The sequence below is a fragment of the Halictus rubicundus genome, chromosome 6 (genome assembly GCF_050948215.1).
Source record: "Halictus rubicundus isolate RS-2024b chromosome 6, iyHalRubi1_principal, whole genome shotgun sequence".
Lineage (NCBI taxonomy): Eukaryota > Metazoa > Arthropoda > Insecta > Hymenoptera > Halictidae > Halictus > Halictus rubicundus.
The window spans coordinates 8641449-8661351 of NC_135154.1; the positions used below are offsets into that span (position 1 = coordinate 8641449).

At 37.3% G+C, this 19903-nt stretch overlaps 1 protein-coding gene across 4 annotated transcripts in view; it reads left to right on the top strand.

The window, feature by feature from the left end:
- Window positions 1–18849, top strand: part of LOC143355188 (E3 ubiquitin-protein ligase Rnf220) — a 211016-nt gene extending 192167 nt beyond the window's left edge. For all 4 annotated transcript variants that reach the window (XM_076789803.1, XM_076789802.1, XM_076789801.1 and 1 more), the window contains 5 exons: window positions 14254–14525; window positions 15146–15413; window positions 16465–16925; window positions 17730–17804; window positions 18615–18849. In XM_076789803.1, the coding sequence (XP_076645918.1) occupies window positions 14254–14525; window positions 15146–15413; window positions 16465–16925; window positions 17730–17804; window positions 18615–18686 (1148 nt within the window). In that variant the 3' untranslated portion in view covers window positions 18687–18849. The remainder of the gene's footprint in view (window positions 1–14253; window positions 14526–15145; window positions 15414–16464; window positions 16926–17729; window positions 17805–18614) is intronic.
- The last annotated feature ends 1054 nt before the right edge of the window (window positions 18850–19903 follow it).

A 19903-nucleotide genomic window follows, 5' to 3' on the forward strand; every position in this document is an offset into this window, starting at 1 on the left:
CTTCTTTTAATCTTTTAACCCTTTGCACTCGAAGCTATTTTCACTCCAAAACATTTCTTCCGACCTAGAATATTTTTTTTTCATATTGTACATACGAAAATGGTGCAATTTACTCGTGCAACACTGAAATGTTTAGTAATTTATCAAATGCAAACGAATTTAATAATGTAAAAAATATTTTGAATAGTGATACAGCAATTTTTAGTGGTGCCTTACAATTACCCTTCGAGTCCCAAGGGTTAAATTTCGCTTACAGTTTTGTAATTTCGTCTAGCACGTAATTTAGTAAAATAAAAATTCATGTGCAATTTTGGAGAACTCATAAAATTAGGGGAAAGTCGAGAGTTCTCTAACGGGGGTAGGCAAGGGTCTCGTGTTGGGAGAGGTGCGTGTTAGGCTACTTTACCCTGCCAGGAGACAATCGGAGGTGTGCAAATGAAGGAGACATGTGCCCTTCGAGGATCGGCTTTCGCAGTGAATTTAATAATGTCAAAAATATTTTGTATAATGATACAGCAATTTTTAGTGGTGCCTTAGAGTCACCCTTCGAGTCCCAAGGGTTAAATTTCGCTTATAGTCTCGTAATTTGGTCTAGCAAATAATTTAGTAAAATAAAAATTAGGGGAAAGTCGAGAGTTCTCTAACGGGGGTAGGCAGAGGTCTTATGTTGGGAGAGGTGCGTGTTAGGCTAGTTTAGCCTGCCAGGAGACAATCGGAGGTGTGCAAATGAGGAAGCAGACATGTGCCCTTCGAGGATCGGCATTCGCAGTGAAGCCGTTAAACCGCAAAGAGGGCTACTTATATAAAGCGTAGCGATGATATATAAGGGATTTGTCTCCGTGGCAGCGTCATACGTCATGTCGCAAATATTAACTCTGATACAGGCCATTCATTCACTTAATTACAAACAGCCGTGATTTAAGAGATGCCGTGCGGCAGGGGGTCCAAGCACCGACCACGTTTCGGTAGGTGTCCGAGGTGTAGCTGATACTGTGTAGCTTTCTTTACGATCCCTCATTTACACAACAGGACCCGGAGCCACTTCGCCGAACTTTATTCTCCCTCTCTCTCTCCCTCTCTCCCTCTCCCCCTTCGACTCTCTTGACCTCAAAATCCCACGGAAAGTACTCCGATTTACGCTGCTCTTTGTACACGCGAACGCGCCCGAGGAATATTCCGAAAGTTATGCCACTGTCGCAATGGTGTCCCGCGATCGTGCCCTTTTAGGACCCTCCGGGAATTCAAAAATCATGCCAGAACATGTAAGAGGAACGTATTCTTTCGTTGTTAACACTAGAACTACCGCACGAGTCAAAATGACTTGCTACCAATATTTTCTTGTAGAAATATTGAAATTATAAATATGGTTCCATGAGAAAATTTGTTAACAAACGTCTCTATCGAAGTAGATATTTAAACAAAACTGATACGAAATCTAAACATATGCAATTTTGTTGTTCTTGTAAGGCAACGTATGCCAGTTACATTTAGTGCTTGGTAGTACTAGTGTTAAGAACGTATGCACGCTGTTATGCGTACACGTGTATCGTGATAGATTAATCAACGGACGATCGAAACTATAATCCAGTGAAAATGCAGAATGTGAAAGGAATAAATCATATTGCACAATTTCCGTGCTGTGTAGGTTTGATAAAATCGTAGAAATTCGTGCGCGTAGTCATGCCGGCACACACACGTTCGCGCCCGTACGTATGTATATCTACTTTAAAGAGGAATGGGAAACTGAGTCGAACGCTATCGCCCCTCGTACGCCCGAGGTGATTCGCTTACAAGATTGCGGATCGTTGAAATGAATTTATCGGCGAAGAATTTGCGTAAATCCTCTAGTAACGAGAAACAGGAAAAGAAGTTGCTCGTGCGGGAATTTTCGAAATTACTTCGGTATCGGTAATAAGGTTCGCCGCGGTATAATTTCCTAGAGCTCCCTGAAACGTGTCGGTCTCACACTATTTTTCTGCGGGAATTGTTTTTCTTGCACTTTAAACATTTTACTCTGGAAAATTGTACTCTATGCAGTTTATTCTACACATTTTGTTCCACGTATATTATTCTACAAAATTCTATTCTATACATTTTATTCTATATTATTCTATAAAATTCTATTCTATATTATTCTATACAATTCTATTCTATATTATTCTATAAAATTGTATTCTATATTTTTCTATAAAATTCTATTCTATATTTTTCTATAAAATTCTATTCTATATTATTCTATAAAATTCTATTCTATATTTTTCTATAGAATTCTATTCTATATTATTCTATAAAATTCTGTTCTATATTTTTCTATAAAATTCTATTCTATATTTTTCTATAAAATTCTATTCTATATTTTTCGATAAAATTCTATTCTATATTTTTCTATACATATATATTTTATTCCATATTAGTCTATAAAATTGTATTCTATATATTTTGTTCCATAAAATTGTATTCCACATATTTTATTCTGTAAAATTGTATTCTATACATTTAATTCTACACTATTCTATAAAATTGTGTTCTACGTATTCTATTCTATATTATTCTATAAAATCCCATTCTGTAAAGCCACCAGGTGACCATTACAAGGTTAGATATAATTGATTGGAGCGCAGGTCCACTTAAGTATTAAATAAGTTGCTTGATCACAGTACCAAAAGCACTGCTGAAGAGAAGAAAATGTTGCCGAATTTCAGTTTCGTTGTCGGTCCGTAAGCTCGCATAAACGTTCGCAGGCTGATCAGCGGTAAGGTTAGCGGGATTCGGTCGAAGTAAAAGACTAGAGGCAGGATCGCGAGCAAAGAAGATCGAGCAAGAGAAAGGAATGTCTATATGAAAGGACGAACAGTTAGAGGGATGCGGGCGCGGTGACGCGTGATCCTGCACATCGGCCAAAGGAAAGATTACCATCCGCCTGCTTTTTCCCAAAACTACGGGTGCGTTCTCTTCTCTTTGTCGCTCCCTTCCCTCGGTTCCACCGTCGAGCGATCCACAAGAACTCTTTGATATTAAGCGTGCGCGAAAATCCAAGGGGTCGCGAATCGGTGGACCGGCTCGCCGATATGCTGCAACCGAATGAGCAAGGAAAACAGTATTGTCAAGAACAACAGCCGGGGTCAGTTCCGAATAGGTTCGGTTAGGTGCGCGAATCAAATGCTCGAAATCTGTCGATGTCACTTTCTCAAACGGATTTCGATTTCTCAGCGATAACAACGTCTGGGAACAATTTTTCTAGCAAGAATGGAGCTTCGAGATTTGAGCACAAGACTTTTTGGGAATGAAGGTGATTTTTATAGAAAATTAGTGCCTCCAGATTTGAGCACAAGAATTTCTAGGAATGAAACCGATTTTTATAGAATTTTAGAGCCTTCAGATTTGAGCACAAAAATTTCTAGAAATGAAACTGATTTTTATGGAATATTAGACTCTTCAGATTTGAGCACAAGAATTTCTAGGAATGAAATTAATTTTTCTAGAAATATTAGAGCCTCCAGATTTGAGCACAAAAATGTCTAGAAATGAAACTGATTTTTATAGAATATTCGAGCCTCCAGATTTGAGCACAAGAATTTCTAGGAATGAAATTAAGTTTTCTAGAAATATTAGAGCCTCCAGATTTGAGCACAAGAATTTCCATAAATGAAATTGATTTTTATAGAAAATTGGAGCTTCCAAATTTGAGCACAAGAATTTCTAGAAATGAAATTAATTTTTCTAGAAATATTAGACCTTCCAGATTTGAGCACAAGAATTTCCAGAAACGAAATTAATTCTTATAGAAAATGGAAAGAAAATCAATTTTAACATCCTCCTCTTCGTGAAATTGTTTGTCTCGTTTTCATAAACAGAAAATGTGTTTGTTTTTCTCTAATAGCATAACTGACCTATATAATTTTTTAATAAATATAAGGTATCCTATTTTTAATTTTGCTGACACAATCTAGACATTTTCATTTAGCTACGGACACGATGTTGCTTGAAATACTTCGATTCAGCACACAGTCACTATACATGTACGACTACAGCAATAGCCTCCTTGATGTCGTTTCCTTTAATTACGCATATTCACAAATTCGCATTAAATTTGCAGGAACGAACTTTCCCGAATAAATTTATTCCAAATGTTGACGCAAACGTGCGAACATATTGAGTCCGAAAACTCTCGGTGCAAGCGAAAAGTGTAAGCAAATTTGAAATTTATAAATTCGCATATACAAATCGCGAGGAATTCGTTGGTATAGCTGTCTCGATCGGCTTACCAGCGTGTACGACGTGTTTTGATCAACGTGGAAGCTCGCTCAAGGCTGTAAAAGCAAATTAGGTGTCCCTCGACTTTTCTCACGGAATACGTTTTCCCCCCACCCCCTCTCCTCGAATTTATGCAGGAACATCACTCGAGAGGTATGTGTCATGTCAGGAGCAGAATTCATCTTTACGACGGAGTATGAGAGAAACGAACGGAAGCTAAATTCGTAAAAAATGAACAACAGTGTAACAAGGGAGGACGAATGTGTAGAGGGTGGGAGGGTGGTTGAAATTACGTCACAAAACGAGGGAAAGGAGCAGATAGCTGAAACATTTATTATTTAAAAGGCGAGCTGCTGGGAAACATGTGTTGGGTTGAACGGTCTTACGGTGCAGTGACAATCATTTGCCAAGATATTAACAAAAGTAACAAACTGAATTTGCAATTGCACTTTGTGCTTTGGTGCTTTTGTATGTAAGTAGATTTTTAATTTTCATTTATTTACTGTTCCTTGGATGAAAGAGCTTTTTACAAAAATTTAACTTCTGTGCTATCAGTTAGCATATTTAATTTATAGAACAATAATTATTAATTTAATATTTTCATACCACGTATATTTTATTGGAAATTCTTTCTTGAATTTTATCTTGTAATTTGATGCTTATGTATTGCGCATATTTAATATTTAATTTTGGAAATGTTAGGAAATTTTAATGTAATTTTAGAAATGTTTGGAATATTTTGTGCATATTGTGGGAAATATTTTTTTATGACGAAACGGAGATTCCTGTAATTAAAACATTGCATAGAAAAATTTGATTTTTGAAAATATGAGGAGTCACAAAAATTTTCAAAATTTAACAACAAGACAGATGCTCCATAATTATTCACGTGGTTTTTAATAATACGAGTAATATTTGCATTTATAATCGACTATATTTCAGTAGTAACATTTTTTTTTCAATACAGCAATTATAATCCGCTTTCCGACGGTCACAGTAATATTTTATGAGTGTTATATAAAATGCGAATAACATTTTTAGAATGTTTACCGCGTTGTGCAACTTATATTCTCGTTGATTATATATTCATCGCGATCCGAATAGTTTTACACGTTGTGTCGTAATCGTGTTATAAAAACTGCAGAATGTGTTTGCTAATTATTTAGACAGACGACTGTTAGGTTAAATTTCACTTTTGTAATAGTTAAACGCTGCACCGAAATCTGTTTAACCATAGCGGGGATCTTCAAGTGATTACACATTTTTAGTTAATTATATGTTCTTCAGCATTATCATTTATATTCTTACTTGGTCGTAACTTGGATCGCGTTATTTTTTATCCTGTTATAGTTTACGCTTCGTTGAAGAAGAAGTTGGAAAATCTAACTGCTGGACCGGTTCCTCAAATCTACATTTCCAACGTATCTCTAATGACTCAATCAATTCTCAGTACAAAGTCTGTTCGGAATATTTTTTTCCTCGAAGTGCTGTAATTACGTCTAATTACAGTCGCAGGTTGCTTGCGTTTATGAGATATAGGGACGAAAAAACGCGTTCGAGTAAACTTGTTAATGAAGTTTAATGTACATACCGACCCTAAAAGATAAGATCATTTTCCATCTAGTTCTCCATTTTGTAATATATTTTGTAATCGGCGTAGGCATCTATCTATCGCACGATAACGATTAGCACGATGAAAGTTTGATGAGCATTGATTTCAGACTCCAATTAAATGTGCTCTACACGTTCGATACACAGTTCCAAAAATTGTTTGCAAAATAACCATTAATTGTACAGCGATTAATAAACTAAGAATATTTACGCGTTCACAACGTAGAAAAATTTCCAAATATTTATGAAGCATTACACTATTTCACTTTTTCCTGATCACTGAAACCATAACCGTTCACCTGATTTTCCTTTCGTCTACAAAATGTACACTCACAGAAAAAATTCTAGACATCAATATAAAACTAGCTAAAGCAATAAATAAATGAATGGAACATTGCACTCTAGGTTTTTTCGCCTATAAGAATATATATTGAAATAAAATTCTAGAGGCCAATATGAAATTAGATATACAAAACGAATAAACTATTATTACACTCGAGGTTACAGTTTCAATCCTTTTAGTTGATTTTAGCTTCTTCTATAAAAATGTGTATGCACATGAAATTTTAGACACCAATATAAAGTTACACCCCTAAGTGAATAAAACTTTATACTCTAGGTTACAGTTTCAATCGTTTTATCCGACTTCAGTATCAACTATGCAAATGTGCGTTCGCATAAACTTCGAGACAATGAAATGAAATTTGATGTGCAACACGAACACTATACTCTAGGTCAGGACCGGGCAACTACTTCCCCTCCGTCGCTTCCCCCTCTATCTGTATATGTCTTTACTCGATATATGTCCGAAATATCTAGCCGATAGAAGTCCCCTTCTACGTTCAGCAGTGTATCAAAGAAAATATCAATCTTCTAGCCGATAATTGTCATGTTTTGACATGAATCGTGTAGGCACTGTATCTGATTGTAGCTTCGTATATGAAAGTGCACATAACCTATTTTATAACATAAAATTGAATACAGCGGATCCAAAATGTATTTGAGCATTTGCGATTCTCGACATTTAAACTGTAATAATTTCGTAAAAATAAATAGGACAACCATAAGCCTTATTTTTAAGCTCGAAGCCTCACTTTCGAAGTATTCATTTTCCTCGAATATGGAATAGGAGGAATAGGGAAGGATTCCGGTTCGAGATGTGTTATAAAAATATTCTATGATTCCTCCCGAGGCATAGAAAACTGCTTTTCTGAGAAATTGTCAATAAAGCCCGATTTAGGAGATACAGAAAATTCAGTATGCATGAAGGGGCGCATGTCCTTAGACGAGACCCTTTCAGGAAGTCTGCACTTAGGGAAGCTTGAGCGTGTGAACGAATCGGAAACCTCCCTCAGACCCTTGTATCCTTAACTGCTGAACTTATGCGAACACTTAAGCGTGATAAGCTTGCAAATATCCTGCATGGGTTAACGTCGATGATATGACGGTAGCCTGGGAATCGATTTAAAACTGGTACGTGTTGAAATAAAGGCAATCAGAACAATGAAAACCGTCCGACATATTTGACAGCACAGAAAATCATGTTTATACGCTCTGACTTATATTTTAGGAACCTAAACTTGTTACTTAAATTTTTGAAAATTTGTCATCTAGTTCTCTGTTTAGTCAATGATATTGTAAAAAGATATTAATCATGTTAAGTCGCATACTTTTCCAGTTTGCAATCTTTGGAATGTTTAGTAAAGTTAATGTGCCACTTTATTAAATATTCGAAAATATACTTTTCTTTTTACACTGTGAATAACAATTTAGACGTATCTGAAGCCATCGCTATCTAATTTGATAAAAACATGTTCACTATGTGTATATTACAATTATAATCTGACATTCTTTTACAAGTAATTCTTACATACTCCGTTCTTGCACGTATAATTTGAACCGTGTAAACACAATTCTCAATTAACTTGATAACGAAACATTAACAACATCCTACTATTTTGTACATAATACATGACCGCATAATGGAGCATTAACATTCCCATTATTTTGTATAGAATAATACGTGAGATAATTCCACGGTTTTCCAAGTCTTCTTATTTCGTTCACCGTCAAAAGTTGTAGTTAATTAGCTTTTATTACGACGCGCACGTAACAATCAGTTACATTAATATGAATAATATGTACATTGTGCTTTCCCGACGTGAAATGTGTTTACACAGCTACGTACCCGGGCCGTGTCTTGTTCGGTTCTCATTAAGATAATTAAGCGGCTGATTAAAGTCGAAATCGTTCCTGCAGCAGGTGCGTTTCCATCGGCGCAAAACGAAAGGTGTTAGCAGTTATCGGGTTTGTCTGACTACCATTTCGACGTTTTATTGCTCTATACAAAAGCCGGCGAATCGTCATTATAATAATTCATTGATAAAACGTCATTACAGCTGCGTTCGTTGCATGTCCCATTCGCTATTGCAGTACACTATGAACTTTAGAGATGTCGGAAACACCCTCATGCCGAAAATGCTTTGTACTTTACAGAAGTTAAAAAATAATAAAAATAAGACGAATACTTGCACTGCATAATAACTCCAGCTAATTTGTAAATCACTCTTTGCTATGTTCAATACTAATTTTACGAGGCTCGTAAGGAGCTCACAGAACAATTGTGGATTTTTAAAGCAGAAACATTCTTGAAAGTTTGTAGTGGGGGGTACATTAAAATTCAAAGATAAAATTGAGGTATTTATTCATAGGTTTCTTCAATAACATGATAAGTTACCTCGAAAATGGCAAAAAGTGATTGAACAGAAAATATCTTATCGAATAAATCTATGAATAAATATCTCAATTTTTATTTAAAAACGCTATGAACTTTCATTACAAGAAATTGGAGTTAAATAAAAATTGATTTCTTCTCTTAACAATTTGAACAAGTTCAAAATCATATCTTTACCATTTTTCTTATTATATGCATTAAATCCAGCCTACTAATCACACTACGAAACGACCTGTAGCAGTTTTTCCGCGATTTGGACAACTTGCAATTTTTCCAGAAAAAAAAGTTCTTTCCAGAAAAATGTTTCCAGCTTCTCGAAGGGAGCTCAACTCGTTAAATCTGATTCGAAGAAAGTTATTCCGTTTTGAGGGGCGTCCGATCAACCGCTAGAGGCAGTGTGCGCATTTCATATTGAATAATATGTGGTATAGTACGCGAACATGTGAGACATACTAATAAAATAGCACTTGATAGAAGGTAAAAAATGTTTGATGGTGGAGATGTGTCTAGGGGCAGTGACCCAACCCATCGAGGTGCCAGCAGTTGCGGCTAAATGCCTGAGGGAATTTGTAATGGTGACGCCGCGGTGCAAAACCGCCGACAACCCTTTCTGGCCACCATAACATCAAGCGAGATGTTTCACTGCGTGCCATCGACTTAGGCTTTATCTCTCCGCAGATTCCAAAAACCGATTCATTGATCGGTCCCGTGCGTAATTACCCTTACACCATTCGAGTCACTACGAACTTCGTCTCTTTGAAACCACAGATCAACAGTCGAACGTTTCTCAACAAATTGTTCAAAATTGACAGCATTTTCGTTCATGATTCACCAATTACCAATCAATGTAATGCAACAATTACTTCTGAAATTGTCCAAAAGAACAGGCTCCTGAGCAGGCAAAGTGTACGTCATCCAGAAAATTAGTGCACGAGCTTCGTGTACTAAATTAGGTTAAACTTCACCTTGGCAAACCAGAGATTTTTAACCTTTTTCTGCATAATCCTGTACATCTTGACGAAAGAATGCCGGAAATCGAAGTTTTAAGGCGAGTAATTCACTATTTCCAATTTTAACACGTTAAGTTAATTTTGAACTCGCATAACTTTTGAATCAGTAAATTCCTCGCCTTACAGCTTCGATTTTTGGAATTTTCTCGTCAAGGTGTACAGGATTATACAGGAAAAGGTTAAAAATTTCTGGGTTTCCGAGCTGAAGTTAAGCACTAAATTAAAATATAGTTAATTTAATGAAACGTGAAAATATGTATAGACTATATACAGAATATATGTATATGTATAGATCACAAAAGAGCAGAGATTACATGGAAAAATCTTCCGTACCTAAATAATTTTGATCAGTTGAAAACAATACATCAGAAATGCTGAACTCATTATAGGTATAGCAACATTCTTCAATGAACACGTAATTACAAATTCTTCTTTGTATGATGAAGCATCTAAGGTGCAGAAGAAACTCGTAAATTGAAAATATTTGTATAAAGTCGTAATTTGAACAGCGTTCACGCCGAGAGAGCTATTCGATTTAACGTCAATTATTGTATTTCTCCCGTTGTAAAAGCGAAGAAGCACGAGAGTGCATTATTGTATCAATATCCATCAGGAATCTGAGATTCCATTGTGGGAGTGACGGAGGGGTGAGGGGAGCAAGGGAGCAACTGTTGCGAAAGAGAAACTCCGTTATTTAATTAAAACCGGATTATACGTGATAGGTAGTTCCCCATGCTCCATCTGTAACCACCAACCTGGCACCATCGATATGTACTAATTGTTCTATCCGGATTAAACGCTCGTAAATACTACAGGAGCTCTCAACTAATTACCCGCAGCTTATAATATTTCAATGATACGGGAATTCCTTCCTCCTTGAATCCGTCGTGAATGCGCGCCGCTTCAAATTGCGTTTCCGATCGACAAACAGAATTCATTCAGCTGCACGAACCTATTCAATCCCCCCATTAACAGATTTATTTCTGAACCGCGGAAATATTTTCCCAATTTAACACTTGTACGTTCTCGAAAAATTAACATTTTCAAGCTTTTTTTGTCTAAGATATTTGTCCACGATACAGAAACTGAAAACACTCCTTCGATCCAAAACGTTGCAAATTGAAACGTCTGCAAAAACGTTGAAAAATTTTTCTACGTGACCGAAACCACCGCGGACTTAAAGATCGAAGCTTCCCCTTTACAACGAGCCCTTAAAACTCGATCTACGATTTTTTCTAGCCGATTTATTGAGCTTCGAATGAAAGGTCGTCACTCATTATTTCACTTTAGGTCACTTTCATTATTTCTCATTTTTGTTCTATCACACAGCGAAAAGAAAAAATCGTGGATTAAGTTACAAGCAGTGGTTGTAAAGGGGAAGATTCAATCTTCGAATCTGTAATGGATCCATTAAGAAAAAAAATTTTTTTGTTTGAACAATTTGTTTTGACCAAAAACGTGTGCTCAGTTTTTCACCTGCTGTATCATGCACAAATATCCTAGAAGAAAAGAGGCTTCGAGGGTTAAAATAAGTCCAAATTTGTTATTGTGTTATTTCTTTTAAGGGAATGATCATAGTTGTGTCCAGTTATTATAGCTTTCGTCGATATTTAAATTAGGGAAAACGGGCGTAACATGGCGACGGTGTTAGGCATTGATGTGCCACGTTTTCGATGTTATCATTCGAAAATGTATTTCATCATTGCAACGATGTTATCGCAAACGTTTTATTCCTTTTTTTATGTCCGTTCCAGAAGGAATCCACGTTCACCCCTTTCAAACCCGACTATATCGGTGCGGTTCTCTCACCCTTCGGGTTTGCGGTGATGTTCTCTATTAAATCAAACAGGCATTCAGATGGTGACCTATGCGAGAGGAATCTAAATTGGTGCCATAAACCTTCGAAAACAGAGCTGACGAACTATAATTGAATCGCTCGTTTCTTCTCCGTTGCTTTGAAATATTTTCAATGCGACGTGAACTGCAAATTCACTTAAATAACAATCAGTTGTTCTCTGGAAAAGTGACGTTACACTGCTAAACGGAAACATAAGTGTTCACAGAAATTTATTATAAATAAATTATTTAATTTCTTATTGTGTTAAACAGTGATACAAATATAAATACAGTGCTGTAAATACAATAAATTCATTGCTGGAATAACTGTTTCAAAGCATAAATCTCTGCTTTGCAGTAAATAAATTTGACAACCTATAATTAATAATAAAAGGAACATTTTCCTTCGGTATAATATGCATTCTCAACTTCAACCCTCCTGCCTAGGCCTGTGCCAGAGTCATTTCTGACCCACCCCGATACTGATACAGTTTTAATCCGATATAAGACGACGGCTGGGGACCGGCTGTCGTCCTATTTCGAACGAGGGTACCTATGCGGTTTCCACATTGTTCTCGATAGTGAGCACGGAGAGTATGCGAGTATTTTCGGTGTTCGTCGAAGCAAACATCAACTTTCGCTTTTCCAGTTACTTCGACCGAACGAGGATACTACTCCCTTTTCTCAACGCAGTATCTCGTTTTACCCGACATCATAATCGCGCTATGATTTGCATTTTAGAACCGGTATAACAGACAGACAGACAGAGAGGGCCCGCGTGTATTTAATTAAAAGAAATGACAAGAACCGGAGGCAGCGAAATAAGATTCTCTCGAGCACGCTGGGGAAAGTCGAATATTTGAATCTCCACTCAGCTACGTAAACCCATATTAAATAAACGAAGCGTTCGTTTTATAACCTGGCCGCGAGAGTTTATGCAAATGTCTATTTCCTCGGACAAATATTGTGGAATATAAAATGTTATCTATTCGCTGATAAACACTTTCAGATTCGTCGAATCTGTATTTTATAAATACCGGAGGACTTAAATAAATACGTTTAAATTTTTCATGCAATCTCCGCTTCGATAAAGATCGTTCAGAAATTGAGAACATTTTAATAATTCCGATGATCGTGATAACAGAAGGTCGAGTCACCTTTGATCCCTCTGGCGATGTTACTGTTAATACGGATGAACGACAGCGCCGTAGAAATCGAATTGATAATAAAAAGGTCGTTTATTATGTTCTAAATTACAAATGGTCGCATTCGGGAGCGTTTCCCGTGAAATATTCGCGAATCCGCGCTGGGGCGCCATAATCGAACGGGGACCGTCGGCAAATTATGAAACGAAGGAGCGAGCGTGTTTACCGGTATTTTGCATCGCGATTATTTCCAATCGAGGCCGTTCGCAATACCTATAAAAGGGAGCAGAAGGTGTCTGTTTCAATAAAGAAAGGAAAACGGAATATCGAGTGTGGGGCACGGGCGCGGCGCGGACATAAATTTGCGAGCGCGTTTAATTGAAAGGAGGGGGGACGAAGAAAAAAAAGAAGGAAGAGCCGAGCCGAGCCGAGAACTCGGTGCTTCCGACAAGAAGAAGAGGAAACTCGCGCGGGAGTGAAAACGATGAAGGCGGTGGGAAGAGACGATGACTTGCGGAGCTGAGAAAACGAACGAGAAAGACAAACACTTCGGGATGTATGTTAAACTGGTCGGCGTTCTCGAAATTCTTTTCCTTCGCGGTGACTTACGATGCTCGTAAACGCCGCGGAAATCTTTTAATCGATTCGCGTCGCGAGCTTTTGTCGCAAACGAAATTGGGGACGATTTTTTAGACGCCGGATCGCAAGGAAATTGCAGTTGACTCCATTCCTGGACTATTAAATTACAGTGTCTACTCGATGTATGTCCAAAACTCGGGTCTAACCAAGGACATGTATCGGGCAGGAGATTCTCTGATCCACACCGAGCGTAGAAAAAGACAGCGAAGCTCTAGAGGCGACCGAGATAGGAGTGGGGATAGTTCTGGGACTTTTATCGGATTTGCGACATATACAGAGTAAACATTGTCTGTGTTGAACAGAAGCCACATAAACATTTCTTTACTCCTTGAATGATTTTAATACTCTGAAGCTCCGATACGTTGACATTCTTAAGCCCATTTCATTTGTTACATAAATTGTTTAAAGTGACAGTGAATATTTTTCGCAGCTCTAGAGGCGACCGAGATAGGCAGTCGGGATAGTTCTGGGACTTTTATCGGCTAGGCATTTGGGACATATATAGAGTAAACACTGTATGTGTTAAACCGCGGATCTTTATGCATGATAAAAATTGTTCGCATTAATCGCAAAAAGCAGAAGCCAAACAAATATTTCTTTACTCCTTGTATGATTTTAATAATCCGAACTAGTTAGATTTCTTTTCATCTGTTAAATAAATTGTTCGAAGGGACAGTGAATATTTCGAGAATTATTAATAATTTCATTTAATTATTTCCGGGGACCTGAAAATTTATCGTAGATTGGATATCTAAGCTAGATAATATAAACAATGATATATACGAAATATATATTGAGGTTAATAACATCTACATGGAAAATTGACCTTGGCCCTTCACAATAAAATTTCTGCGCCATTTCCAGTTTTATTTTCACAAGTTTCCTACAGTCTTGTCGCATTTTAATAATTGTAGACTGAAAAGGAAATTCGAAAATTAATTTTAGAATGTAGATTTTAAGTGATGGATGGAATTTAACTTTTTTTTTTTTTTTGATAAATTGGGGAAATCTTTTTGTGTCGCAGGTAAAAAGAAATTTCCATCGGATCCGTCGTGTTGTCCAGCTTGCGGAGTGACCGTGAGGCCGCAGGAATTAGAGCAACACTTTGCTCAGGAGCTCGATCGACTTTACAAAATATCGTCGGCGTCGTCACGAGCGCGAGCCCCGAGATCAAACTTACCCCCCGGACATCCGCAGGATCATCCCCATGGGCCGATGCACCACACCCCATCGTCCGTGGACGGAACGCCTCACGGACGATGGGAAACTTACAAGAGGATTAAAGCGAATAGGCAGGTAAATAAATACAGATATGTAATACTGTCTACCCAGCCGCCAATTAGTACTGCTTAATATAATATGCAACTAACTCTGCGTATTATGAAACAGTGTCCAAGCGACCGAAAACAGAAGTGCATCATTAAACATTTTCCTTATTCTATACGCCAACGTTTCTTAGTCTTACCTTCACTTATTTTGATATCTACACTTATATTTATTGTATCATTAAATTACTACTGTCATTTCAATTCAATCAGCAGTTCACTGTTTAAAATGTTTTACATAAATTTTTTGAACCGAATAAAATTGCTTTGTGTCAGCTTGCACAATTCTGAACATTACACACAAAAATCGCAATCTATTTTTGGAGAATCTGAATTAAAAATTTGATTTAAATTTGCTCTTCTTTTGGGTAATATTTAATGCTTCACGCGGAAATATTGTAAGGAATAAATTCATTTTGGGGTGACTCACCCAGTTTTAAAAATCCCGATTTATTTTCGAGTAACCCGAATCAAACATTTGTAACACACGAACGTCGAATCACCGGGAAACTCGTGTGCAACAATTTGAAATTGACAGTCCTGTAATTGTTCGAAATGTAGTTTTTTTCTTTAAATCGTTGACACTTTCAGGCCAGAATCCGCGTAAAGAATCGGAAGAGAAAAGCGGACGAACCGTCCTGTCCCGTTTGCAACGAGAGGCTATCCGGCTCGTCGGAGGAATTGAATCAACACGTCGAAAGATGTTTGAGCAAACACAACAATGGCAATCCTGCTGGGCAGAACAATCTCGACGACGAGGAGGTCGATGTAGAAGGCGATGCCGAAACTTTCGAGGAATACGAGTGGGCCGGGCAAAGAAGAGTCAGGGCCACGTCGATGCTTGTCGGAGGATTTTCTGGTGCGCATTCTGAAACGTTTTATTAGATCGATGCTCGTGCCTGATCCCAAAATAACACATTCGACGTTTCAAAATTTTACGAATCAAAATAACATCTCACCTTAACATTAACTTCCTGCTACTTTTGCTGGTGGACTCCATTTTTGTGAAACCTGCGCGCTTTCAGAGAAGGCTGTGTAGTCTTTGAGAATCAGGGATGAATTTTTGCAATCGTCAACACTGTAAGATTACTATTAACTCTTTGCACTCGGTGCTATTTTAATTCCAAAATTAAATCTTTCTTCCGTCTTAGAATATTTTCATTTTATTCATACGAGACTGATCAGATTTGCACATATGATATTTAAATGTTTAGTAATCTATTAAATCAAAATTTTGTAATATTTTGTAATATGTTTTGTAATTTCTCTGAAATAATGCCGCAACAATTTTCAGTGGCGCTTCAGAGTCACCACTCGAGTGCAAAGGGTTAACCCTTAACGGTCCGGAAGTATTTCAAGTTTACTTCCCACCGGATCCAAGCTATTTTTCATACGAAGAGAAACTGTGGACTCAACAATTTTATATCAAGCATGGAAAGGAAAATATTTATATTTTAGTGAAAATTTATTAATATACACTACCGTCCATAAGTATTTGGACACCTTTTCATGAAATTTTCAGTATGCAAGTAAGTTACCGAAGTCAACAAAACGCATTTTTTAAATTATCGTTATAGGCTCAGATAAAAAAGTTGAAAAATCATAATTTTTTCATTTTTTTATCAATCCAACCAATTGCAATCTAACAAAATGTTTGTTTACTCATTCTCTAGCAAACTAGTGGGTCTAACATCTAAAACAGATTCAAGTGATTAGGACCAATTTTAAAAAAGTTATTCCGCTTGAAAAGATGTCCAAATACTTATGGATGGTAGTGTATATTCCGATTTGATGATTTCAATTTGATTTTGAAGTGCCATGTCGCTCGTATGGCGGCATTGGACCGTTAAGGGTTAACGTTTCTCTGTACGCTACCCTGAAGAATATTAACAAATCTTTATTTATTATAGCCGCAGGTCTGGCGACGTCGTCGAGCAATCGTTCGTCGGCCGGCGGGAACGGCGGCCCGAATCAGCAGGACGACGAGGACGTTGATCTGGTGGTTGACGGCGATGATGTGGCCGAGTTTGGACCAGCTCAGTATTCCGAAGCCGACGTGATCGCGCCGCGTATGGACGGGACGCCGAGGGAGCAGAAAGAAAGAGACGCCCTCCGAGAAGCGGTGATCTCGCCGAACGCGCCTAATTCGATACACACGCCGCAGACTCCGGAGCAAGTCGGTCAAGGGATGGTCGAGGTCAAGCCTGAGCCGGGGACCATGACTGCTCTGGGTCAGAGCGAGCAAGGCGAGGGGGTACCGTCGTCGCCTAGAAGAGACGGAGACACGCCTGTCATCGAGGCTCTCAGGGGAAGAATCCGAGAACTCGAGGCGGAGATGCGCGGACAACCTTTCAAGTGTCTCATCTGCATGGTAAACTTTTCGAATGGTTCCACGTCACTGATCTAATTGTTAGAGCCACATCTCTGTCGACGACTCTGCATTGGAACGACCAATTGTTAAATGATAACTAGCAGATTTTATGTATTTATTGCGAAAAAGGGGGCTTGAAACAGTAGAAAGGTTAAAATTCAGCCTTATTCATATTTATTAACGCGTTCACTGTCATGTCCAGGTTTTAAAATGAATTTTTACGTGAATATATTGATTGTACCAAATTTTATTAGGATCTGTAAAATGCAAGAAAGTAGGAGGACTAGTCAGTATCATACATTTAATTTTATTCAATTTTTATTTCATTAAATAACTCACTTTGATTTTATGGAATTTTTGAGGTTTCTAGTTTGGCAGTCAAAGTGTTAAAATGATTGAAGTAAGAATGAAATGCCTATTTGGCTCCAGTTCCTTGCAATTTCGCATAGTGATCTAGTGATCCAGCTATCTAGTGATATCCCATTTGTACTGAATTTTTATTACACTTCTACCAAGTAGTGAATATTTGCAAATTGCAAATACACATTTAGTAGTACTGTGGGTACTTTTGTATTGTAGTACTTTTCGCATTGTGGCTCCAATAATTTGATCTAGTGTACACATTGTTTAGACAGCTTTAGGCGGCTCCCGCCAAGAAACATAATTTTATTTAATAAAATATTTACTAGTTGCTTCGACAACTTTTCCGCAACGTCTATTTTTCGTAAAGCTTATACATCCCGTTAGCTTCCCAGTGAAATAATGTTTAAAAATACAAGAGTTTCCGTTTGTCTCTGTTCGCAGGAACAATACAAGAAACCTGTAACTTCCGTCTGCTGCTGGCATGTGCATTGTGAACAATGTTGGTTGCACACACTGGTAAGTTCTACTATACTGTTAAATTATTCGAACCGAGGTAAATTAATTTTTTCAATTATGTAGTCAACAATAATTGTATTCGAAATTGGAATTACTCGACGTAGGCGCAGATATAATTTATTATTAGACTGCGGATTTGATGCATTCATGACAAAAATGGGTTGGCGTACTTTAAAACAGTAAAAACATTAGAAAAATTTGAAAATACTGTTACACTATTTTCAACCTATTAAACATATTAAGAAAGAAAATTCTATTTCACTCCAGTCTGTTGCAATTTAGGTAGACAATTTTTATTTTGCATAAAGATCCGCAGTCTATTTATTATAGTTTAATCTGAACAGGTCAAAGAATGGAAATTTTTTCAGCACTGCTCAAAATTGTTGCTGGATTTGTTACAGCATATTTTTTTAAATTTCTATTCACAATGTCTACAGGGAATAAAAAGAAACAAAAAAATTTGGAAAAATTAAAAACTAAAAAATGTATCAACTTGTCCATCCCTAGGGTAAACTAATACAAGTTTATTTTAGCAAATAAACTCTTTTCGCATATATCGTGTTGCCACACGTAATACGTTTTATGAATCTTTGAGCATGTTTCTAAAAAAACTGTAGGTTTGAGTGAAAATTACAAAAAACGGAAAAAATTGTTCAGCTTACTCTCGAATCAATAAACGGGTTACATATTAACGAATCGTTGAAAATCGGAGTGTGCCTTTTTAGAGCCATTGCAAATGAATGTATGCATAGATGAAAAAGAAAGAAAAAAATAGAAATAGCGAAACGTCGACATTTTCGTGTTTTCCAGGGTGCAAAAAAGCTCTGTCCGCAGTGCAACATGATAACATCGCCCTCAGATTTACGGCGTATCTACATGTGAAGGAGGTTTTGTGCCAAACAAGACATCGTTGAACCGGATGTTATTCGTAGAGACGTCGCAGCGTTCTAAACGCGCGCGGATCTTTCCTTTGTAAATACCTGTACATATTTATGCGTCACGTTAAATTAACTCTTTTAGACATAAACATGCACTGTTACGTAAACGTAGCGTTATACAGTAACCTAAGCGTGAACGGCGCGCGCGTGAATAACGTCTCGATCGTAGATTCCCATCGTTTTTTGGTTTTTCTTTCAGCCGACAGGAACAACAATTTCCGAATTTCCCGCGACTCGAATTCCGCTAGTTTCTGGATATTCTGCACGTGTAAATCGGTGGCTAGCCCCGTTAAGCAATTACGATAAATAGTTACGTAATTATCGTGTGTCGTTATTAGCAACGGAGTAACTTTCTCTCCTGATTACCGATCAATGTATATTATTTAACAGGGTAATTGTATATTAGCGTCGAGGATCGTCTGTCAGAACAAAACGCGGTCGCAATGTTCGCAGAATCAGTATTTCAATCATTTTCATCGCGATCACGGTGCATGATTCCTTGCGCGCGCGGGCGCACCGGTTTTCGAATTCATGGCACTTCGTGTGCGTGCCGCAGCTAATTCTCTTTTTGGCAATCCTTTGTAATGCAAGGAGCTGCGATAATAACGTTGACGATTTTTTATGATCGATTTGTGAACCAAGAAAAAAATTAATCATTTAAGGGCTCGTGCCTGGTTAACAATCTGAAAGGAACGTGGTGGTTTGGGGTTTCTTCTGGAAAAAAGTGGACTACTTTTTTGAACGTCGTTTAAACTTACGTGTATTGCAAAATTATGAATATATTAAAAAATTGCTGAATTACTAAAGGTACAGGATGTAGGTTCTGTTAATGTATTATTTTATTTACTAGACGAACCGAAAATTATTTTTCTTGGACACTTTTTTTAATGCACACAAAACAAAATATTTAAACATTTTTAATCTTTTTATCTAGTAAATCAATGATCAAACTTTGATTCACCTACTGGATTAACTCACAGAAGCATTAGGATTTTTCTGTTTCTGATGGCCCAGAGAAAGGAGCTGTTACTTGGGCATTTTTTAAGATTTGGTAATATAAAAATTACTATAAGTTGCGCACTATGTCTACCTTTAAATAAGGTGCTTGATTAAAGGAAGAGTCCACCAATTTTTCCTGAAAAAATTACAAACGTCAAGTTT